The sequence below is a fragment of the Scyliorhinus torazame genome, chromosome 7 (genome assembly GCF_047496885.1).
Source record: "Scyliorhinus torazame isolate Kashiwa2021f chromosome 7, sScyTor2.1, whole genome shotgun sequence".
Classification (NCBI taxonomy): Eukaryota; Metazoa; Chordata; class Chondrichthyes; order Carcharhiniformes; family Scyliorhinidae; genus Scyliorhinus; species Scyliorhinus torazame.
In genome coordinates, this window is record NC_092713.1 from 42381021 (window position 1) to 42406467 (window position 25447).

General features: G+C 49.5%; 1 protein-coding gene and 1 long non-coding RNA gene across 2 annotated transcripts in view; one reads left to right on the forward strand and one right to left on the reverse strand.

Annotated features, from left to right (window-relative positions):
- Positions 1-13079, reverse strand: part of LOC140426172 (uncharacterized) — a 112660-nt gene extending 99581 nt beyond the window's left edge. The window contains exon 1 of the long non-coding RNA XR_011948144.1: positions 13019-13079. This is a non-coding gene — a long non-coding RNA (uncharacterized lncRNA). The remainder of the gene's footprint in view (positions 1-13018) is intronic.
- Positions 1-25447, forward strand: part of mpl (MPL proto-oncogene, thrombopoietin receptor) — a 70263-nt gene that overhangs the window by 36585 nt on the left and 8231 nt on the right. Inside the window, exons 8-11 of the mRNA XM_072510608.1 lie at positions 6996-7144; positions 10739-10898; positions 13363-13453; positions 20212-20299. Of these exons, the coding sequence (XP_072366709.1) occupies positions 6996-7144; positions 10739-10898; positions 13363-13453; positions 20212-20299 (488 nt within the window). The remainder of the gene's footprint in view (positions 1-6995; positions 7145-10738; positions 10899-13362; positions 13454-20211; positions 20300-25447) is intronic.

Below are 25447 nucleotides of genomic sequence, written 5' to 3' on the forward strand. Positions count from 1 at the left end.
TGGGGAGCGTAAGTGGCGTGCAGGGCTCCCTGTTCTCCCGGGACCGCGGTGGTCGGGACCCAGAGTGGCTGCGCCTGCGGGTCATACATGGGGCGCTGGGGGGGTTGGGGATCGTAAGCGGCGTGCAGGGCTCCCTGTTCTCCCGGGATAGCGGCGACCTCGCGGGACCGGCACACAACCGCGAAATGGCCCTTTTTCCCGCAGCTCTTGCAGATTGCTGCGCGGGCCGGGCAGCGCTGCCGGGGGTGTTTCGCCTGGCCGCAGAAATAGCAGCGGGCGCCCCCGGTGCGACTTGGCGTTTGGACCGCGCAAGCCTGTGGGGTGTCCGGGGGGGGGGTGGGTTTGTCGTGACGGGTACGTACGGAGCCCAATGGGCTGCCGCGCGGTCGGGGCCGTAGGCGCGGGTATTCCGCGCGGCCATGTCTAGGGAGGCTGCTAGGGCCCGTGCCTCTGAGAGTCCTAGCGACTCTTTTTCTAGAAGTCTTTGGCGGATTTGGGAGGAATTCATACCTGCCACAAAAGCATCGCGCATTAACATGTCCGTGTGTTCATTTGCGTTCACCGAAGGGCAGCTGCAGGCTCGTCCCAAAATCAGCAGCGCGGCGTAGAATTCGTCAATCGATTCTCCGGGACTTTGCCGTCTCGTCGCGAGCTGGTAGCGAGCGTAGATTTGGTTAACTGGGCGGACATAGAGACTTTTCAGTGCTGCGAACGCCGTCTGGAAATCCTCCGCGTCTTCGGAGGGAGAAAATCTCCGTGCTTAACCTCGAGTGCAGGACCTGTAGTTTTTGGTCTTCTGTGACCCGGCCGGTGGCCGTTCTGAGGTAGGCCTCGAAACAAGTCTGCCAGTGCTTGAAGGCTGCTGCCGCGTTCACTGCGTGGGGGCTGATCCTCAGGCATTCCGGGATGATCCTGAGCTCCATAGTCCTTTTTAGGCACGCTTAATAAACTGTAGCGCACAAAGACTCCGAGAGACGAATAGAGTGAAGTCGATGAGGCTTTATTAAGCGTGTCTGTTCCCCCGCAGCTCGATAGTAGAATGGCCTGCGGGGGAGGACTCCGGCTTCTTATACTCCGCCTTCAGGGCGGAGCTAGAGGTCAACGGCCAACCAGGACCCGGGATCTGTCAGCCAATGACATTAGGGCTTCCAGTCCCACATGACCCCTAATGTCATTGGCTGACAGATCCCGGGTCCTGGTTGGCCGTTGACCTCTAGCTCCGCCCTGAAGGCGGAGTATAAGAAGCCGGAGTCCTCCCCCGCAGGCCATTCTACTATCGAGCTGCGGGGGAACAGACACGCTTAACAAAGCCTCATCGACTTCACTCTATTCGTCTCTCGGAGTCTTTGTGCGCTACACTGGGTTGATGGGCTGTTGATAGCCCTGAGTATCGATCTGGGCTAACTTCCCCAGAGCCGAATATGCAATACTGTCTGCAGCTGCCTGCTTGTGTGTCTTGTTAGCTGCTTTTCCCAGCAGTCTTTCGGGTTAGCCATTTCAAACTGGGTTTTGGCCAGATTAATCGGAACGGAGCCATTTTACGTGGCTACACTGGCGGGCCTCTATTGACAGGGGAAAAACTGGTTTGGATCAGAGGACGGGCCTTGTCTGCATAGTTGGGGAACCACTGAGTGTAGTAGCTAAAAAACCCTAGGCAGCGCTTCAGGGCCTTAGAGCAGTGAAGGAGGGGGAACTCCATAAGGGGGCGCATGCGTTCAGGGTCGGGGCCTATAATTCCGAGAATAGCCGAGAATGGCTAGACTGACGATGCTAAACACACATTTATCCTTGTTGTACGTTAGGATCTTTGCGGTCTGGAGGAATTTTCGGAGGTTGGTGTTGTGGTCCTGCTGGTTGTGGCCGCAGATGGTGACATTATCGAGATACGGGAATGTTGCCCGTAAACCTTACCGGTCAACCATTCGGTCCATCTCACGCTGGGAGATCGAGACCCCGTTAGTGACACCAAAGGGAATCCTTAAGAAGTGATAGAGCCGCCCGTCTGCCTCGAAGGCAGTGTATTTGCAGTCATTAATGCGGATGGGGAGCTGGTGGTAGGCGGACTTGAGATCCACCGTGGAGAAGACCTTATAATGCGCGATCCTGCTTACCAGGTCGGATATGCGGGGGAGGGGGTGCGCGTCCAGCTGCGTAAACCTGTTGATGGTCTAACTGTAGTCGATGACCATCCTATGCTTCTCCCCGGTCTTTACCACCACTACTTGACCTCTCCAGGGACTGTTGCTGGCTTCAATGACCCCTTCCCTCAGTAACCTTTGGACCTCTGATGTAATAAAGATCCGATCCTGGGCGCTGTAGCATCTGCTCCTGGTGGCGACGGGTTTGCAATCCGGGGTGAGGTTTGCAAACAGGGAAGGCGGGTCGACCTTAAGGGGGGGTATAGGGCCGCCGAATTGGAAGGTCAGACTTTGAAGGTTACACTGGAAGTCTAAACCCAGGAGTGTAGCCGCGCAGGGGTGGGGAAGGTCGTGGAGACGGAAATTTTTGAACTCCCTTCCCTGGACTGTGAGGTTTGCTAAGCAAAACCCCTTTATCTCCACTGAGTGGGAACCGGAGGCCAGGGAGATGTTTTGATTAACAGGGTGGATGAGGATGGAACAGCACCTTACCGTGTCGGGGTGTATGAAGCTCTCCGTGCTCCCAGAGTCAATTAGGCAGGACGTCACGTGCCCGTTGATGAATACGGTCGTCGTAGCAGTTGAGAGTGTTCGAGGTCGAGATTGATCCAGAGTCACCGAGGCCAATCGCAGTAGTTGCAAATTCTGTTCAGGCAGTGTGTGGTCGGCCGAGCTGGGGTCCTGGGGGCCCATCCAAGAAGGCGTCTCCCATTGGTCGCACATGGCCGGGGGTGCACAAAATGGCGGCGCCCATTCCTCAAGCGTGACGTCCGTGGAACAACATGGCGGCGCCCGGGGTACGCACGTGGCCCTGGGGTATGTGGGTGGCGGCGACCGCTGGCCACACGGGCCCGTGGAGAAGTTTGTGGTGGCAGTCCGGATTCGCCGCTGGAGACCGCGGCCACCGCTCGGGCCTGACATACCCCCATGAAATGGCCCTTTTTGCCGCATCCCCTGCAGGTGGATGAGCGGGCCGTGCAGCGCTGGCAGGGGTGCTTGGCCTGCCCGCAAAAGTAGCAGCGGGGCCCCTCGGAGTTGGCAGGCCGCCTTGCAGCGCAGGCCTGCGGCGGAACAGGGGAAGTCTCGGCCGCTGCGAGGTTCCACGCTGCCCAGGGAGCTGCCGCGCGGTTGGGAACGTAGGCACGGGGGTTCCTGGAGGCTGAGGGAGCCTGCAAGGGCCCATGCCTCCCTAAGACCCAGGGTATCTTTCTCTAACAGACGCTGACGCATTTGAGATGAAAGCATACCTGCCACGAAAGCGTCCCGGACTAAGAGTTCCGCGTGTTTGCTCGCCGAAACTTGCGGGCAGCCGCAGCTTCTGCCCAGCACCAGGAGTGCGCGGTAGAATTCCTCCAATGATTCGCCAGGTGTTTGCCGCCTTGTTACAAGCAGATGCCGGGCATAGACCTGGTTTACCGGGCGAATATAGTGTCCTTTTAGCAGCTCGATTGCTGCATCGAAGTCTTACGCTTCCTCGATGAGGGTGTAGATCTCCGGGCTCACCCTTGAGTGCAGGACGTGCAGTTTCTGTTCTCCCGTGGGTGCGTTTTCTGCCATCTCGCGATACCCTTTAAAACAGTCCAGCCAGTCTTAAAGACCGCCGCGTGGGGGCTAAGTTGCAGACACTCCGGCTTGATTCGGAGCTCCATCCTTTCTTCTTAAAATCTAGCTTATTAAATTGATGCACGATCAATGACCACTAAAGCAAGGTTGTAGTCTAACTGAAGGCTTTAATAAGCTAGATGTTTCCCCCAGCAGCTCAGGTACAGAATGAGGGCTGCTGGGACGGCATGGGTTCTTATACCCCGCCTACCAGGGCGGAGCTATTATACTCCCTAGCCAATAGCAAGCATATAGGTTCTACCAATGGTACTTCAGCCTCTCAGGTACCGTAATACCTATAATACCACACACCCCTCCGCTCCAATGCAGGCCTGCTGTGAAGATTAAGGTGACAGACGTTACACATCTATCAGGTGTTACACGTTCCAATAGTGAACATTTTACATTTACATTCCCCCTAGCTACAGATAGTGAACCCTCCTCCAATGCCCACTCATTGCTCCTCACTCTTCTTGATCTTTCTTGGCATAGTACTTTGCCTAGGTGTGTCCCCAGGATGCATATCAGAGGCAGAGGCAGCCTGCTGCTTTCTGCGCCATGTGGCCTTCCTTTGGAGGCAGGGAGCTGGAGGGCTCCTACCAACTTACTAGTGTCATCGGCGTCATGGTTCAACCCTGTTCTGCCCGTTGCCGTTGAGGTGCACCAGTGTCAGGAAGGGGGAAATTGGAAGAACTGGAGACTGCCGTTGTCTCCTTGATGACAGACACGGGTTGGCCTCCAGTGCCTCCTCCTCCTTGACTGTGCCTGAAGGGCCCTGGGGGTCTCCATGGGACGGAGAGGCACCTGGAGGGAGCTCCAGAGGCCCCTGAGTCATCTGCCTCTGCCAGCTTTAGTCACATGGTGTTGACGGCCTCAGCAATGCTCTTCAGTGACTGGACCCTGCACTGCAGTGCCTCGGCAATGTCCACCTGCGTCTGGGACATGTCCCACAGTGACTGGGTCATGAGGTCAAGGATCTCAGCCATATGCGTCACAGACTGAGTCCTGGCTTGGTCACCACCACTCTAGACATGGGCATTGTGCTCCAGGCTTTTCACTGCGGTCGCCACCCTAGCAGTGTTGGCCTCAGTGCCACACATTGTTGGCACCATCTCCTGCACCTGAAGGCTTTGGGACTCCTCCTATAGGCTATGCAGTCTCTGGAATTTCGTTGACATCCCCTCCTGACTGTCACTGCTGTGTCCTAGCATCGTTATCAGCTCTGGGAAAACCTTGTCCAGAGGCTAGGCATCTGACTGGGACCCAGCTGAGTCCTGGGATGCAGCAGACCTCCGACTGCTGTCTCCCTTGGATGGGCCTGCCTCCACCTGATGTGAATCAACAACGGTGCTGTGCTCATCAGGTTGTGCCCCAGAGGTCTGTCCACTAATGTCGCCCACTGAGGTGTGTGTCTCTGCGCTGGTGGAAGGTCGGGGTGACAACTGTGATGCCTTGATGGTGGTCTCCACGGAACTCTCCTCTGAGGTGGTCTCTTGGGTGGGGGGGGCGGGGGGGGGGGGGGCGGCTCCGATGGCCCGCCCTCATCAGATGGAGATCCTGCAAGACAATGGACATGTGGTCAGTGAGAGGGAAGGGTATTTTGTCTGACATGAACAACTCACTTGAGACAGGTCATCTGGGTGAAGGGGCAGTTGATCCTCACCTCTGTGGTGCAGGCCAACCTCCTTGTCAGCGACTGCTCGCTCTTCGGTCAACCCCACGATTTCCAGGGCCCATTCCTCATAGGGGGTGAGGACTCGAATCTTGATCAGGCGAATCTATAGCAGTTGGTATGTGTGGGCACCGCATCTGGATATGAAGGGGTTGTGCTGGTGGGTTCCAGAAGGCGCTGAGGAGCCAGCACAAAGAGCGGAGGTGGAGAGGGTATGAGGTGTCGGCCAATGATTTATGCGGAGGGAGGGGTTTGGGAATTTGGGGGTTGGCAGGCGGAACTGATGCCAGGAGAGAGGTGGTAACTGACCCTTGCAGCTCAGTGGACGTAATTGATCTTCTGACATTGTACGGTGGTCCTCCTGGTCATGCTGCCCGCACTGACAGCCGCTGCCACATGCAAGTGGCATTCCTGACCCTGCTGCTGGTCCTCCGACACCCTTGGGGGAACAGGTTACCCAGTCTCTCATTGACGACGTCGAGAAGCCTGGCCAGGTTGGCATCCCCAAATCAAGGAGCAGGTCTGCACACTGCCATGCTTGTGTGCTGACTGGGAGTGAGTGGTGACAGTGTGTTTAAAAGCAGTTCCCCCTTGTGAGCGGCCAGAAGCTGCGGCGAGGGAGTCAGGAATGGCAAGAATGTCATGGGATCTCATTTTTGAATACCGGCCAAGATCTTGCCGATGCGGCCGTCGAAAAACACCCCACCAAGCACACCCAAAATGACACTTACAAATTTTTCTGTTGAATCGCGCCATATATGTCTCCATCAATACCCATCTTGCACTTTCAACGTTTGCGCTGTCTACCTTTTACCCCTACCAAACTGCAAATCTATAGAGAAAAGGTCCTGCCCATTCTGCACTAGACATGCGAGACTTGGACTATGTACCAGCATCATGCCAAGAAATCCACTTGCAGTTCTACGATTAGGATAAAATATCCCCAATGAGTACAAAAGCAAGAAGGTTTTGCTAAACCTTTAGAATACAATGTTCGGACCTCAGCTAGAGTACTGCACCTACTTGTTTGTTCATACTAACCTTCCCTTCTGTCACCTCCATAGCTTAATTGTATATCAACGGCTAACCTATCAACTTTTGTAATTCCTTCACAATTCAGAGCTCCTCTGTGCTACCTATGGCTTTTCCCACCCAGGTGTAATATTTATTAACTTCACATTCTCTGTTATCCACTCTTTCACTTCATCTGTCTTTTTAATCGTTCATGGGGCGTGGGCGTCGCTGGCTGTGCCAGCATTTATTGCCCATCCCTAATTGCCCTTGAGGGGGCATTTAAGAGTCAACCCCCACGCCCACTGAATGTCATCAGATTTCCTCAGCTCACTTCCAACCTTTAAGTCTCTCTCTATCGAATTTAATGGGCTGTCTAGATTTCCTGATTTAAAGTTAATATTGTGTGAAGAAGCACACAGAAGATGGTATCTTCCTTGCGAGCTGGGTGCTGTATGTAAACGTAGACAGTGGCTAAGGTAAATTCAAATGGGGCCTTTTGAAACAGTTTCCTTATCTGATAACCTACTAAAATTAATCTGTGTTTGTTCCCGTTTATTTAAACTGCGTAGTTCGTCCCGATCCCCCGAGAATTGTGAAGATTGACGTCAGCACAGGTGGTGGGAAACTACGTCTCTTTTGGGAGCCACCAATCAGGGAGCTCCTGGGGCAAATGATATATCAGATCAGATACTCTGAGGAAAACGGCAGCGGCTGGAAGGTGAGTGGATCAGTGGCAGGAATGTTTAAATGACCAAGGAAGCAAGACAGTTGGCGGATGGGCGTGCAATTTTCCCGCCACCATTCAGCGTGCCAATCTCCCGCCATGGCCTTGGGCCACTTTTGACCCAGGAGGATTGGAGAAGAGGTGGCATGATGGTTGCCCATTCACAAGCTGCGGAAAGACCGTCAGGGCAATTAAAGGGCCCATTAAACTGAATTGCCAAACACCAACAGGAATTTTCCAGTCAGCGTGTGGACCTCCCACTGAGGCCAAAGTACAGTCAAGGAATGGAGACAATACCCAAGGGGCAGACCACAAATAGGGACCAGGCGGAACATCGCTCATTGGGGTCTCCAAGGGGAATGGAGGCCCCGGATGCATGCCCTTTGGGAAGGGTGCCCTGGCACTGCTGACACCCTGGCATTTATGGTTATTTATGACAGCCGACAATGGTTTCATGGTCTTCATTAGATTTTCAATTCCAGATTTCTTTTATTGACTTCAAATTTCACGTCGTGGTGTGATTCAAACCAGAGAACGACCCTGGATTACTAGTTCAGTAAAGTAACCCAAATCACCTTAGTCCCAGATGACCATAGGCTGCTTTCCCCTTTGAGGGGGAGAGCTGACTGGCGGTGATTTCATCTGAGATCACCACACCTCAGGGAAAGGGCAAGGTTGAGAAGGCGGGGCCTTTATGAACACCCTCAGCCGGCACGGGAATTGAACCCACGCTGTTGGCCTCACTCTGCATCACAAACCAGCTGCCCAGCCAACTGAGCTAAAGCAGCCCTCACTAGTCCCATGACAATGCCACCATGCCTTCCCTTAATTGCTAATTGTATCTCTGATTACTAAATAACAATTCTGATGACTAAATAATACATATTTGCGCAGCATGTGTATGTGAACTTTTTGTGTGTTTGGTGTTAAAATAATAAGATGAAAAGTAGAGTGTGCAAATATGTTTTGATCATTGTGAATGTGGTACCTGTTTGTAGTTATTGAATTATGACTGGTGTTTGTTAAATAAAGCCACATAGACAAAGTATTTTATCTTATTGTGTGAGATCATGGAAATATGTTTCGACGAAAATTAGCGTATGTTGGATATCACCACACAAAACAAGCCAACAGCTCTTCCATTATTCCTGAAGACGATGATGATTGACAGCAGCACTGAGCTGATGTGAGTTCACAGCACAATAGTTAAGACGATGTAAGTTGGCACCAGGACAAATGTTCCAAAAAGTAGAAAGCAAAAAACTAGAAAGCACGAGAGCCATGTAAACAGAAAATGCTGGAAAACCTGGTGCAGGTCTGGCAGCATCAGGGCAGCATCAGGGCACAGTGGTTAGCACTGGGACTGTGGCGCTGAGGACCCAGGATCGAATCCCGGCCCTGGGTCACTGTCCGTGTGGAGTTTGCACATTCTCCCCATGTCTGCGTGGGTTTCACCCCCACAACACAAAGATGTGCAGGTTAGGTTGATTGGCCACGCTACATTGCTCCTTAATTGGGAAAAAAAAATAATTGGGTACTCTAAATTTTAAAAAGAAGGTCTGGCAGCATCTATGGGGAGGGAGAATAGAGTTGCCGTTTAAAGTCCATATGAATTCTTCAGAGCAAAGAGAGGGATGGATTATAGAGTGTATAAGAAAGGGTGGAGCAGCTGGAAGAGAGTAGAATGTCAGTGATTGATGAACAACGAGAGACTGCAACAACGATATATAGGGCACAAGACAGAGAAATCGTTAATAGCAATGCGAAGGATTACAGAAGGTGCTAGTAGTGGCATTAAAGTAAGGTAGCAAAATGTGTAAATGGGAGAGCAAAGGTCAATGCTGATTGAAAGCAAATCTAAAGACCTATAAGACCATAAGACATAGGAGCGAAAGTAACGCCATTCGGCCCATCGAGTCCACTCCACCATTCAATCATGGCTGATTTCAACTCCATTTACCCGCTCTCTCTCCATAGCCCTTAATTCCTCGAGAAATCAAGAATTTATCAACTTCTGTCTTAAAGACACTCAACGTCCCGGCCTCCACCCCCCGCTGTGGCAATGAATTCCACAGACCCACCACTCTCTGGCTGAAGAAATTTCTCTTCATCTCTGTCCTAAAGTGACTCCCTTTATTCTAAGGCTGTGCCCCCGAGTCCTAGTCTCCCCTGCTAATGGAAACAACTTCCCTACGTCCACCCTATCTAAGCCATTCATTATCATGTAAGTTTCTATTAGATCTCCCCTCAACCTCCTAAACTCCAATGAATATAATCCCAGGATCCTCAGACGTTCATCGTATGTTAGGCCTACCATTCCTGGGATCATCCGTGTGAATCTCCGCTGGACCCGCTCCAGTGCCAGTATGTCCTTCCTGAGGTGTGGGGCCCACAATTGCTCACAGTATTCTAAATGGGGCCTAACTAATGCTTTATAAAGCTTCAGAAGTACATCCCCGCTTTTATATTCCAAGCCTCTTGAGATAAATGACAACATTGCATTTGCTTTCTTAATTACGGACTGAACCTGCAAGTTTTCCTTTAGAGAATCCTGGACTAGGACTCCCAAGTCCCTTTGCACTTCAGCATTATGAATTTTGTCACCGTTTAGAAAATAGTCCATGCCACTATTCTTTTTTCCAAAGTGCAAGACCTCGCACTTGCCCACATTGAATTTCATCAGCCATTTCTTGGACCACTCTCCTAAGCTGTCTACATCTTTCTGCAGCCTCCCCACCTCCTCCATACTACCTGCCCCTCCACCTATCTTTGTATCATCGGCAAACTTAGCCAGAATGCCCCCAGTCCCGTCAACTAGATCGTTAATATATAAAGAGAACAGCTGTGGCCCCAACACTGAACCCTACGGGACACCACCCGTCACCGGTTGCAATTCCGAATAAGAACCTTTTATCCCAACTCTCTGCCTTCTGCCTGACAGCCAATCGTCAATCCATGTTAGTACCTTGCCTCGAATACCATGGGCCCTTATTTTACTCAGCAGTCTCCCGTGAGGCACCTTATCAAAGGCCTTTTGGAAGTCAAGATAGATAACATCCATTGGCTCTCCTTGGTCTAACCTATTTGTTATCTCTTCAAAGAACTCTAACAGGTTTGTCAGGCACGACCTCCCCTTACTAAATCCATGCTGACTTGTCCTAATCCGACCCTGCACTTCCAAGAATTTAGAAATCTCATCCTTAACAATGGATTCTAGAATCTTGCCAACAACCGAGGTTAGGCTAATTGGCCTATAATTTTCCATCTTTTTCCTTGTTCCCTTCTTGAACAGGGGGGTTACAACAGCGATTTTCCAATCCTCTGGGACTTTCCCTGACTCCAGTGACTTTTGAAAGATCATAACTAACGCCTTCACTATTTCTTCAGCTATCTCCTTTAGAACTCTAGGATGTAGCCCATCTCGGCCCGGAGATTTATCAATTTTTAGACCTCTTAGTTTCTCTAGCATGAGAAAGTATGTGTTTTTGTATTATCTCAGTTGGTCGCTGGCAGTCTGATGGCCAGTATAGACCATGAAAGTAAAGGCTGCCTGGGACCATGCTTAGATTTCCTGTTATTCCTTTCTAGACACTACTTATTCAGAAGCCATTGCACAGTGAGGTGTTGGACCTTCCCCACAGCAAAACATACTACATGCAACTCAGAGCTAAACCCAATGGAGTCACATACAGAGGATACTGGAGCAGTTGGTCAGACACTTTCACTGCAACAATCCCAGGCTCCATGCGTAAGTGTGATATACTCCCCAATAATGCAATGCCAATATTATTGTCAAGACACGTTCTGGACTTTAATATATTTTCTGGTGTACCTGCTTAAAAGGCTTTTTTTCCCCCAAACTGCATATTTTTGTTCTGAAATGCAAAAATCAAGCAACAGTTCCTATAATGAGATTGTGAATTTTGGCCCCCAAATTCCTAGGTTCAGGCAGGAGGAGAACACAATTTATAACATAAAATATAAAATTAAAATTGAATGATCTGCAAGTAGTCAACAAGAGCATCTATGGAGAGAGAAACTGAGGTTTGAGTTGAATATGACTCTTCTGCCAAGCCCAAAAGGAAACTCGAACAGAACCTTATAGTGAGGAGGAATGAGAACCCAGTTCAAACAGGCCCATTTAGACAGCCCTTCTAAATTTTGATGGGTGAACCCACAGGTGATCTTCTGCCCGTATCAAATGGATATGTACAGGAGGATTCCCAAGTTTCCCCAGAGCATTTTATTTATAGCCTCTATCCCATTGTTGGCTGTGGAAGGGAACTCAATCAATTTGAGAGCTAAAAGGGCCATTGAAGTTCCCAAGAGAAAGCTCACTTTTACATTTTTGTATGGTTCCCCTTGAAGCTGTGGATATTCTCATCTTTATATTTTGGCCATGAGTTGGGCATCCAGCTCCTTCAACAGCGTGACTTTGGGCCATTCTGCTCAGAGTAGATAGAGAACACAGGTGTTGCTGGATAATTCCTGTGGATGTGCCCTCTGGTCATCTAACTGATCGGAACTCGGGAGAGAGTTTCCACCTTGGGGCTGGAGTTCCGTTCTGTCACACTTATGCTAGTGGAGTGGACCCCTACAAGAGAAGGCTGATAATGCAGTACATCTTCAGTATTATACTTTAAACTTCAACAAAGTATACGTTAAAGTCCACAAGTTTGACTTGAGCCTACAAACTGACACAGAGGCAAGGAAAGTAATAACATTCTACTCCAGATAGCCAGTGAAGGGTAGAACCATAACTTATGATCCTTTTATCTACAGAGAATTTTTGAATGAATTTACAGGATGTAGGCGCTGCTGGCTAGGCCAGCAATTATTGCACATTTGCCCTTGAGAAGGTGGTGGTGAGCTGCCTTCTTGAACCACTGCAGTCCATGTGTTTTAAGTATACCCACTGTGCTGTTAGAGAGAGGGTTCCAAGATTTTGCCCCAGTGACAGTGAAGGAACAGTGATATATTTCCAAGTCAGGATGGTGAGTGACTTGAAGGGGATCATCAAGGTGATGATGTTCCCAGGTATCTGCTCCCCTTGTCCTTCCAGATGATGGTGGTCATGGGTTTGGAAGCTACTGCAGTGCTACTTGTAGATGGTGCATGCCACTGCCACTGTTCGCCGATGGTGCAGGGCAGCATGGTAGCAAAGTGGTTAGCACAGTTGCTTCATAGCTCCAGGGTCCCAGGTTCGATTCCGGCTTGGGTCACTGTCTGTGCGGAGTCTGCACGCTCTCCCCGTGTCTGCGTGGATTTCCTCTGGATGCTCCGGTTTCCTCCCACAGTCCAAAGATGTGCAGGTTAGGTGAATTAGCCATGATAAATTGCCCTTAGTGACCAAAAAAGGTGAGGTGGGGTTACTGGGTTACAGAGATAGGGTGGAGGCATGGGCATAAGTAGGGTGCTCTTTCCAAGAGCCGGTGCAGACTCGATGGGCCGAATGACCTCTTTCTGTACTGTAAATTCTATGATATTCTATGACTATGATTGTGGCAATCAAGCAGGCTGCTTGTCCTGGATGGTGTCAAACTTCTTCAATGTTGTTGGAGCTTCACTCATCCAGGCAAGTGGAGAATATTCCATCACATTGCTGACTTGTGTATTGTAGATGGTAGCCAGGCTTCGTGGAGCCAGAAGGTGAGTTACTCAGTCCTGCTCTTGTAGTCACAGTATTTATATTGCTTGTCCAGTTCAGATAAACATTTACAAACAGGCAGCCCCTAACTTTGCTCCCATGTATAAGAGCTCAAGTGAGTTATAGTGCCCAACACCTGAATACAATTCAATACTCAATTAGTATCCAATTAACTACCAAGTAAACTATCTTGACAGTTACAAATGTTAAAGAATCCATACCAGTATCAAAGCAAAACATGGAATTCGCCAAGTGTCACGTCCAACATTCTTCCCTCGAATCAATGCTACCTAAAACAAATTCAAACAGATTAAGTGGCCAATCATTCTGCTGTTTGTTCTATTTTGATATGAGGGGAGGGTACACTGTTTCTCCAACTCAAAATTAGTGTTTGTACCGTTTGGCCTTGTATATATTTTTACTGTTTTACTAAAAAGATATGCCTCCTAATAACAATATTAACTCTACTCCAATATAGATTTTTAATGCAGTTCTTTGTGATATACCAGGTGTTGCATGAATGCAAGTCATTTCCCCTCTAACTCAAATCCCCTTTTTCTTACAGATCTGACTGTAGTGCCCCTTGTTGTTGGTGTCGCATTTCTGTTGGTGATAGCACTTTTTGTGTCTTATCTCATCTTTCCAAATGTCTACAGGTAATGTCACAATATATTCAAGTAAACATCAGGCAAATTGCCATAACATGGAGTCAGAGGAGTCAAATCTATCCCTCCACATATAAATGACAAATTATTGGAGCAGTGGAAAACCGGATAGTGAGTACTGCTGCACGCAAATCCATAATTTACTGCTCAATCTCTGACCAAAGTACACAGAAACCGAACATGCAGAAGCTCACATTTGGCCCTGCATGACATGTTACATGATTAAGTATGGTATTTAATTTGACAAGATTATGAAATAAAAAGGCAAGAAAACTGAAATTCAAATTTAAGTTAGAAGATTGACTGAATATTGTACGCAAGGATGTCATCAATCTAGTAAACCACGGTATTCTGTTGAATGATGGGAACGCCTCAAAGGTGTAGTTTCTAATAGCTTTGGATTCACACTATGCACCATAAGTCCAATGTTAGCAAAGAGCAATCAGACTCATGAGCTTTTCTTCAAAATAAAACATATAGCACCTACCTGGAAGGGGGAGGTAGGGGGCAGGATGATGATGTGGAGTATTTGTCAAAGCCAATATACTTAGTAGTTGAATTAATGGTCAACAGGACCATGTGGCATCTCGTTCACTGAGGGGGCAGTTTGAAACTCAGGCCTTGCATAATCCAGCCAAGATCTTTGTATATTTTTGTATTTTAAACCCATTCCCTTCACCAAAATCTGTTATATATTGGTATGGTATTTGTCCCCTATATGGGGCGATCTGCCGAGAGGGTCACGTGACCCAGGTAACCAATCAGGGACTGAGGAGGGGAGTCACCCTAGCAAGCGCGCATTTCTGATCAGTTCAGTCCTGGAAGCTGACCCAGAGCCACAAGGCTGCAAGCCTCTGCATTGTAGTCATATGTAAATAAACATTGTAGTTGTTATTTATCTAACTGGTGAATGGGAAATGTTACATTGGCGACGAGGATAAAAATAGTGGTCCAAGATCAAGTCCCACTGAAGTTCAGTTCAAGTTGAAAAACAGAAGAGTGATGGGGGGAGTGGACCCATGGCGGTTTGCAAGGCCGCAGGCCAGGGAATTTTCTTTCTTCTCCCATGTACACAAAGCCTACTCCCGGATAGATTTATTTGTTCTGGGTAGGGCGCTCATCCCGAGGGTGGAGGGGACGGAGTATTCGGCTATAGCCGTTTCGGACCATGCCCCGCACTGGGTGGAACTGGAGCTGGGAGAGGAGAGGGACCAACGCCCGTTGTGGCGGCTGGATGTGGGACTGCTGGCGGACGAGGTGGTGTGTGGGAAGGTGAGGGCGTGTATCGAAAGGTACTTGGAGGCCAACGACAACGGGGAGGTGTGGGTGGGGGTGGTATGGGAGGCGTTGTAGGCGGTGATCAGGGGAGAGCTCATTTCCATTAGGGCTCATAGGGAGAAGACAGAGGGTATGAACAGGGAGAGGTTAGTGGGGGAGATTTTGAGAGTGGACAGAAAAAAAAAAGAAAAGAAAAAAAAGAAAAACAGAAGAGTGTTTGTAGATATGCCCTTACTTGGATGGAGAGCTTGTTTTGATGCCTCTGTGGAGGATTGGACACAATACATTGAACATTTGGGCTACGTTTTTCAAGCCAATGAAATAGAGAAGGAGAGGAAGAGAAAGGCAATCCTTCTGAGCACATTTTGATACACAGCCTCACATCTCCAAACGTGCCTGACTTCAAGTCATTCATTGAGACAGTTGAATTAGTGAAAACACCCGACCACCTGAAGCCATTGGTAATATTACAGCGATTTAAGTTTAACTCAACTGGGAAAGACCTTGGGAAACTTGCAAGTCATCTTACCAAGTTATGACAGATCGCAGAGCATTGCAACATCGGAGACACCCACAATGAAATGTTGTAGTGGAAATACCCCCAACAGAGGAGTTACTCCGCTCCACTAGAAATCGGAAACCGCCTGAAAGACTCATTTTATGATGGACTGATTGCATGTGGTTATGTTCTCATTATTGGAGACTAAGTAACTTAATTATTATCGATGTATAAAAGAATTTAGAGAGGGAGGGAATGAGATGTTTGTCCTCTTTATGGGGCCTTCTGCCGGGAGGGCCATGTGACCCGGGTAACCAATCAGGGGCCAGAGTGGGGCATCACCCTAGCAAGCAGGGGTTTCTATATCAGTTCGATCCTGGACGCTGACTTGCAGCCATGAGGCTGCAGACCTGTGCTTTGTAACATAGAATTTCATAGAATTTACAGTGCAGAAGGAGGCCAGTTGGCCCATCGAGTCTGTACCGGCTCTTGGAAAGAGCACCCTACCCAAGGTCAACACCTCCACCCTATCCCCATAACCCAGTAACCCCACCCAACACTAAGGGCAATTTTGGACACTAAGGGCAATTTATCATGGCCAATCCACCTAACCTGCACCTCTTTGGACTGTGGGAGGAAACCGGAGCACCCGGAGGAAACCCACGCACACACGGGGAGGATGTGCAGACTCCGCACAGATAGTGACCCAAGCCAGATTCGAACCTGGGACCCTGGAGCTGTGAAGCAATTGTGCTATCCACAATGCTACCGTGCTGCCCTAACCTCTGCTTTGTAGTTATATGTAAATAAACACTGCAGTTATTATTTACCCAACTGGGGAATGGGAAATATTACAACTGGAAGGAACCTGTAAAGGGAGACCAATACCAAGCTGGCCAAAACAAATGTTTAATGACCTAATCGTACACTGGCAATGCTCTTAACGTGAAGACATCAAAAAACAATTAAAGGGGGAAACAGTGAAATGAACTATTTACGGGCACACAAGCAAAACCACTCCTATACAAAATAAACAAATCTCTGTGGATATTCACACTTGGTAAAATAACTAACGACTCCTTTTTTTCTCTTTAAACTCTATCCCTAAATCATGTCCAACAACAGGTTGAGATCGTCTGTGTCTGACCTGCTGAGAACCTCAGCTGGTGGTTGGTGATTTCATAGAATTTTCATAGAATTTACAGTGCAGAATGATGTGTTGGGTACTCTGCTACACAGACGAACCAACATGGTTGCGAATGATACAACTCAGTTTTATTACATATATTTACATTGGTAAACTGGTGACTGAGGTTCGATCATAACCCTTGAAGCTGTGGACCTATTCCTAACACTGTCCTGGAGTGGCACTCCGCACATGGTGGATGTCTGAGTGGCTTGCTGTGAGCTCTGTGCCCTGAGCTGTCTCCTGCTGGAATGCCCAGGAAGTGCTGTGTTCCCTGTTTTGTAGTGTGTATGCTCTTGCCTGTGATTGGCTGTGGTGTTGTGCGTGTGTTGATTGATCTGTTGATCTGTCCATCAGTATGTATGTATGTTTGTACCATGATGTTTACCTGAATATCATGACATCTCCCCTTTTTTACAAGAACATGTGCCCATGTGGTTATAAATAGAGATGTGTACTGAGTGCAGCTGAATGTGTGTGTGTGCAATATCTACAGCATGTACATAGGGCTAAACTATATACAAGGGATGATGTCGGGTGCGACCTAGCAATGAGGTTGTACCATAAACAAAGAACGGGGAAATGTTAAATGACAAAACGAACACCTGTAACGACAAGGAAGAACAGAAACATATTAGCACAGTGGTATTATGAGTTCAATGTACAAACAGGCTCATAAGTCCAGTCTAGTAGGTGGGCGACGAATTCGGGTTGACCGTTAGGGTGGCACACCATTCATCACCCGGATTGACAGTGTTCACTTGCAACGGCTGGTGGGTCCTGGCTGGAGACATCCGGTTCCCATCAATGACCGCAACACGGAAGGCGTCCCGGTTGTCTGTGCACTGGTCTGGATATCGTCTGGGCACGACTCGTAGTAAGGAGGCTGAATGGTCCGCACGTCCCTGCGAGGTTGTCGGAATTGGAGAACATTGGCAGGTTGAGCTGCTCGGCAGCAGGCAGCGTAGTGGCCCATCTTGCCACAGCGGAGGCATTGTCGGTTTCTTGCCGGACATTGCCACTTTAAATGTGCGGCTCCGCAGTTGCCGCACGTCGTGACGTCATGGCGTCCGTTGCGCCACTGCGCATGCACAGTTCGGTCTTGCATCGAGCGCGCCTGCGCATCACGTCCCTCTGTGTCGACGTCGTTTTTGTCGCGCACAAACACGGGAGGCCTCGGAAAGCGTGCAAAATGGCCGCCCTCGTCCGGGCCACGGGCCGGGAGGAACTCGATCGCCTGGACCCGTTCGGCCTCGTAGGACGCCTGCCTTACCGATCCGGCCGCGTAGGACCCCTGCCGCGCCGATTCGGCCGCTTGAAATTGGGAGTAGTGGCTGGTCGCGTTTTCATGCAGGACACAGGCTTCGATTGCGGAGGCTAGGGTGAGGCCTTTAAATTTTTAAGAGCTGCTGGCGTGGGGTGCCCGAGGTGGACCCCCAAAACAATCTAGTCCCGAATCATTGAATTGGAGGTGGTGTCGTAACCGCAGGACTGCGCGAGGATACGGAGGTGTGTAAGGAAGGATTGAAAGGGCTCATCCTTATCCTGCTGGTGCTGCTGGAAGAGATACCTCTCGAAACTCTCGTTGACCTCAACATTGAAGTGTTGGTTGAGTTTGAGAAGGACCGTCTTGGTCTTGTCCTCACCTTCCGCGAACACCAGGGAGTTGTAGACATGGATGGCGTGTTGACCTGCCGTGGAGAGGAGGATGGTGATCTTTCTGTTGTCCGAAGCGCTCTCCTTTTCGTTGGCTTCCAGGAAGAGCTGGAAGCGCTGTTTGAACAGCTTCCAATTGACGCCGAGGTTTCCAGCGACTTGTAGCGGCTGCGGCGTGCTGACGGTGTCCATGGCGCAGGATGGCAGATTCCGGAGGATTCATAGGTAGGTCCCACAGTTACCGGGTTCCAATCCTGGTACTATGAAGTGTTGGGTACTCTGCTACACAGACGAACCAACACGGTTGCGAATGGTACAACTCAGTTTTATTACTAACATTTATTTACAGTGGTAAACTAGTGACTGAGGTTCGGTCATAACCCTTGAATCTGTGGACCTATTCCTAACACTATCCTGGAGTGGCACTCAGCACATGATGGATGTCTGAGTGGCTTGCTGTGAGCTCTGTGCCCTGAGCTGTCTCCTGCTGGAATGCCCAGGAAGTGGTGCGGTGTTGTGCGTGTGTTGATTGGTCCGTTGATCTGTCCATCAGTATGTATGTATGTTTGTACCATGATGTTTACCTGAATATCATGACACAGAAGGAGGCCATTTGGCTCATCGAGTCTGCACCGGCTCTTTGAAAGAGCACCCTACCCAAGCCCACACCTCCACCCTATCCCCATAACCCAGTAACCCCATCCAACACTAAGGGCAATTTTGGACACTAAGAGCAATTTAGCATGGCCAATCTCCCTAACCTGCACATCTTTGGACTGTGGGAGGAAACCGGAGCAGCGGAGGAAACCCACGCACACACGGGAAGAACGTGCAGACTCCGCACTGTCTTTGGGAGCTCAGCATTATTTTCACAAATTAAAAAACGGCAATAAAAACTTTATTTTAAAAAGTTTTATTTTCACGTCGCTGGCACTGTAACGTTGTCATAATATACATCAGTACATTATGGTGCAATCACATACACACACTGATGGACATGCAGTAGGACCAACCAGCATACATAACACCGCAGCCAATCACCAGTGAGAGCACAAGCTCTATAAAGACAGGGGACAGTAGAGTTCCTGCTGATTCTAGTAGCAGCCAGCTCAGAGCACAGAGCTCACAGCCTGCATCGCAGCCATTCACCATGTGCTGAGTGCCTCACCTTAGCTAGTGATAGGAAAGGGTCCACAGTTAAGCTGGTATTGCTTATACCCACGTTTACAGTATGTTAGCATAGTTGAACAGTTAATAAAATAGCATTACACCACTTCCAGCATTGTTGGCTTGTTTGTGAACCAGAACACCCATCACGACAAACGTGACAACTTGAAAGATGAATCATCTGAAGCCAATGACTGCAGTTTGAAGTGAAATACTCCATGTGTATATAGCACCCAGTACTGAAGGGATAATCTCTACTCTGGCCTTCTTTACACATTGAGTGAATTTCCTGTACTAAAAGTGTTTGTAATAAAGAATTGTACATTTTTAAAGGCTGCAACATTAGGACTAATACTGTGGTGGTTCATTAAGGCATCATCAGTGCCAGGGAAGTCATCAACATTTAATATTTTTGTTATTTGATAATGATAGGATTTGCAGCATTTAAGTGATTAACAGCGTTCTGAAAGCATTCCTCAAATTTAAAAGTACCATCCTTGTCTTCAAATCCCTCTTTGGCCTTTCCCCCCCTTATCTCCACAACTTCCTACAGCCCTCAGAGAATACTGTTCCTCCTATTCTGAGCAACCCCCATTTCTTACACCCGACCATTCTTGGCTGTGCCTAAGCCCTGAGCTCTGCAATTCTCTCTCTAAGCGCCTTTGCCTCTAACTCTCTCTCCCTCTCCTCCTTTACAAAGTTCTTTAAAAACTACCACTTTGACCAAGTTTTTGGTCGTTTGTCCCAGTACCTCTTAATGTAGCTCTGTGCCTGATAACATTTCTGTGACAAGCCTCGGAATGCGTTACTATGTTAAAGGCGCTATATAAATGCAATTGGTTGTTTTGGGCATATTTAGTCATCAGACCGGATTCAGTAATCAGAAGATGATCACTACTGAGAAGATATAATGATATGCCAAAATGCTAACTTGTTTCAATTATCATGTTTTTTCTTTGTCAGTAAGGTGAAGAAGAAACTATGGCCACAGATTCCAAACCTGGAAAGGCTCCTTGACGGATATCTCACTGATTTTCAGAAATACTCTCAAGTAAGGTGACAATTTAATCATGCAAACATCACTGGTAATAAGACTTATCTTTGAATTGATTTGATTTTTTGGCACATGTACCGAGGTACAGTGAAAAGTATTGTTCTGCGTACAGTCCGGACAGATCGGTCCATACATGAAAAAACATAGGACATACATAAATACACAATGTAAATACATAGACACAGGCATCGAGTAAATTGTACGGAGTGCAGTACTACTCAGTAGAAAGATGCGTGAAGAGATCTGTTCAGTCCATGAGAGGGTCATTCAGAGGTCTGGTAACAGCGGGGAAGAAGGTATTTTTGAATCTGTTGGTGCATTTTCTCAGACTTTTGTATCTCCTGCCCAATGGAAGGGGTTGGACGAGAGAGTAACCCAGGTGGGAGGGGTCTTTGATTATGCTGCCCGCTTTCCCCAGGCAGTAGGAGGTGTAGACTGAGTCATTGGGTGGGAGGTGGGTTCGGGAGATGGACTGGGCTGTGTTCACGACTCTTTGTAGTTTCTTATGGTCTTGGGCCAAGTAGTTGCCATGCCAGGCTGTGATGCAGCCAGATAGGATGCTTATCATGATGCTTCTGTAAAAATTGGTAAGAGCCGACGTAGACATGCCGAATTTCCTTAGTTTTCTGAGGCAATTCCAGTTTTCTTCCTCTTAGATTGTAGTTGACCCCAATAGTCGATAAGTTATTGTTTGTAGCTCCCTGTTGAGCATCCTCCCTTTGTTATAGTCAACATTTATGTCCCCAACTGGGATGATATGAAATTTATTAGCACCCTGCTGGCCTCCCTCCCCAACCTCAATTCACATCAGCTTATTTTATTTAGGTGGGAACCCTGAATTGTGTTCTGGATCCTAGATTAGACCGTTCCAAACCTAAATCTCTTGTTCCATCGGGAATGGCCAGGACTTTGTCTTCTTTTATGATTCGGATGGAGGAGGGTTGATCCTTGGCTCTTTATGACCCAGATGATAGAGACTTGTTATTTCACATGTCAGATAGGGTTCTTCTCCCTTTGTTGGTAGCACCCGAGTACTCAGCAATTGTTATTTCGGACCATGCCCCGCACTTTATTGCTTTGTTTCTAGAGTCTGGCCCCACCCAATGTTCACCCTGGAGATTAGATACTACATTGTTAGCTGATAAAAATTTTGTGAGCGTGCGTCCACCTCCATAGATGACGATCTTAAGTCTAATAGTTCCAATTCAATTTTGCCTTCCACACTGTGGGAGGCTCTTAAGGCACTCCTCAGGGGGGAAGCTATCTCTTACAGAGCATATATATTAGAGACAACGAAGCTGGAGCAGCAGAGGCTACTGGATTCCATTCCAGAGGTTGCTCACTAGTACTCGCTTGATCCTACTCCAGATATCTTGGCAAGTAGGAGATCACCCAGACACTCAATGTGGCAGCAACCTCATTTCTGCCCCTCTCCAGAACAATTCGGCTTTTAAATCTTTTTATCACAACCTTTATAGATCAGAGCCTCGTGCAGATAAATTGGTCATGTGAAAAAATGAAAAATGAAAATCGCTTATTGTCACAAGTAGGCTTCAACTGAAGTTACTGTGAAAAGCCCCTAGTCGCCACATTCCAGCACCTGTTCGGGGAGGCTGGTACAGGAATTGAACCCGCGCTGCTGGCCTGCCTGGGTTTGCTTTAAAAGCCAGCTATTTAGCCCACTGTGCTAAATAAGCCCCCGACTTTCTGGACAGTCTACCCATCCCAATGGTTGAGGTGGACAAGAGTAGTGAGTTGGACTCCCCGTTACGCCCTGATGAGATTATAAAATGTATTGGGCTGGGCTGGGTCAATTACTAGGGGGCATAGGTTTAAGGTGAGAGGGGCAAGGTTTAGAGTAGATGTACGAGGCAAGTTTTTTACGCAGAGGGTAGTGGGTGCCTGGAACTCGCTACCGGAGGAGGTAGTGGAAGCAGGGACGATAGGGACATTTAAGGGGCATCTTGACAAATATATGAATAGGATGGGAATAGAAGGATACGGACCCAGGAAGTGTAGAAGATTGTAGTTTAGTCGGGCAGCATGGTCGGCACGGGCTTGGAGGGCCGAAGGGCCTGTTCCTGTGCTGTACATTTCTTTGTTCTTTGTGGTGCAGTCGGGCAAAGCCCCTGGTTCAGGTGGCTTTCCAATTGAATTTTACAAGAAGGTCTTGAAGCAACTTTGGACATGTTTAATGTTTCCTTATCCCGGGAGTCGCTGCCTCCGACCTTCACTCAAGCTTCTGTTTCCTTGCTCTTTAAGAGGGACAAGGACCCGACAGAGTGTGGTTCATACCATCCTATCTCACTTTTGAATGCAGACATCAAGCTACTTGCTAAGTGTTGTGTTACGCTTCTTCACGTAGCATAAGCTGCTTCCTTGATGTATACTCTGACAAAGGAAGGTTCAGACTTGGAGAAAGGTTTAACACATGTATTGAACAGTTAACAATTCTCCTACTTGCCCCCTGATCCGGCTGATAACCTGGAATGTAAGGGGACTGAATGGGCCGGTTAAGCGGGCCCGCGTGTTCGCGCACCTGAAGGGGCTCAAGGCGGATGTGGTTATGCTTCAGGAGACACACCTGAAGGTGGCAGACCAGGTAAGATTGAGGAAAGGGTGGGTAGGTCAGGTGTTTCACTCGGGGCTGGATGCCAAAAATCGAGGGGTGGCGATCTTGGTGGGAAAGAAGGTGTTATTCGAGGCATCGCGCATTGTGGCAGATAATGGCGGTAGGTACATAACTGTAAGTGATAAGTTGCAGGGAGAGAGGATAGTACTGGTCAATGTGTATGCTCCGAACTGGGATGATGTGGGTTTTATGCGGCGTATGTTGGGTTGGATCCCAGACTTGGAAGTGGGAGGCCTGATAATGGGGGGAGACTTTAACATGGTGCTGGATCCGGCATTGGATCGCTCCAGGTCTAGGACGGGTAGGAAGCCGGCGGCGCCTAGAGTGCTGAGGGGGTTTATGGACCAGATGGGAGGGGTGGACCCTTGGAGATTTGCAAGGTCAGGGGCTAGGGAGAGGGAGAGGCTGGTGGGGGAGATGGTGAGGGTAGACAGGAGGTATGCGGAGGAGCCCGAGGAAGGATTGTTGAGGAAGAGGCGTAGCCTCCAGGCCGAATTCGACCTGGTGACCACCAGGAAGGCGGATGTGCAGTGGAGGAAGGCCCAGGGGGCGATTTACAAGTATGGGGGAAAGGCAAGCCGGATGCTGGCGCATCTGCTTCGGAAGCGGGACGCAGCTAGGGAGATCGGGGGAGTTAAGGACAGGGGAGGGAGTGTGGTGCGGAGTGGGGTTGGCATCAATGGGGTCTTCAGGGACTTTTACGAGGAATTGTACCGATCCGAGCCCCCACGGGAGGAGGGAGGGATGGGCCCCTTCCTGGACCAATTGAGGTTTCCAAAGGTGGAAGAGGGACTGATGGTGGGATTGGGGGCCCCGATTGGGCTGGAGGAGCTGATCAAAGGGATAGGAAGCATGCAGGCGGGGAAGGCACCGGGGCCGGACGGTTTCCCAGTCGAATTCTATGAAAAATATATGGACCTGTTGGGCCCGCTGTTAGTCAGGACCTTTAATGAGGCAAGGGAGGGGGGGGCTTTGCCCCCGACGATGTCCCGGGCACTGATCTCCTTGATCCTGAAGCAGGACAAGGATCGCCTGCAATGTGGGTCTTACAGACCGATTTCCTTGCTAAATGTAGTTGCCAAGGTGCTGGCGAAGGTCTTAGCCTTGAGGATTGTGTGCCGCAGATCATCCATGAAGTGAAGGGGTTTGTGAAGGGGAGACAGTTGAACGCGAATGTGCGGAGGCTTTTGAACGTTATCATGATGCCGGCGAGGGAGGGGGAGGTGGAGATAGTGGTGGCGATGGACGCTGAGAAAGCCTTCGATAGGGTAGAGTGGGGGTACCTGTGGGAGGTGCTGAAGAGGTTCGGGTTTGGGGAGGGGATTGTCAGGTGGGTTAGGCTGTTGTATGAGGTCCCGATGGCGAGTGTGGCCACAAACAGGTGGAGGTCCAAGTACCTTCGGTTGCACCGAGGGACGAGACAGGGGTGTCCCTTGTCCCCCCTGCTCTTCACACTGGTGATTGAACCCCTGGCTATGGCACTGAGGGAGTCAAGGAACTGGAGGGGGTTGGTGCGGGGTGGGAGGAGCATAGGGTGTCACTTTATGCGGACGACCTGCTGCTGTATGTGGCGGACCCGGTGGGAGGAATGCCAGAGGTAATGAGGATTCTTAGGGAATTCGGAGACTTTTTGGGGTGCAAGCGCAACATGGGGAAGAGCGAACTCTTCGTAGTTCATCCAGGGGACCAGGAGAGGGGGATTGGCGAGCTCCCACTAAAAAAGGCGAAGAGGAGCTTCAGGTATTTGGGGGTCCAGGTGGCCAGGAGCTGGGGGGCCCTGCACAGGCTTAATTTTACAAGGCTGGTGGAGCAAATGGAGGAGGAGTTCAAGAGGTGGGACGCGTTGCCGCTGTCCGTGGCGGGTAGGGTGCAGTCAATCAAAATGACGGTGCTCCCAAGGTTTTTGTTCCTGTTCCAGTGCCTCCCCGTGTTTATCCCAAAGGCTTTTTAAAGGCGGGTTAACAGGAGTATAATGGGGTTTGTGTGGGTGCGAGGGACTCCGAGGGTGAGAAGGGTGATTCTGGAGCGGAGTAGAGATAGGGGGGAACTGGCGCCGCCCAACCTCTGTGGGTACTACTGGGCAGCCAATGCGACGATGGTGCGCAAGTGGGTGATGGAGGGGAGGGGGCTGCATGGAAGAGGCTGGAGACGGCGTCTTGTGTGGGTACGAGTCTGGGGGCGCTGGCAACGGCGCGGCTGCCGCTCCCTCCAAGGAGGTATACCACGAGCCCGGTGGTGGTGGCTGCCCTCAAAATTTGGGGGCAGTGGAGGCGGCACGGGGGGAAGTTGGGGCTTCGGTGTGGACCCCATTACGGGGTAACCACCGGTTCGCCCCAGGAAGAACAGGTGGAGGGTTTTCAGGGTGGCACAGGGCAGGGATACGAATGTTGGGGGACCTGTTTGTAGACGGGAAGTTCACGAGCCTGGGTGAGCTGGAGGAGAAGTACGGGCTCCCCCCGGGGAATACAGGTAAGGGCGTTTGCCAGACGGCAGGTGGTGGAATTCTCGCAGCT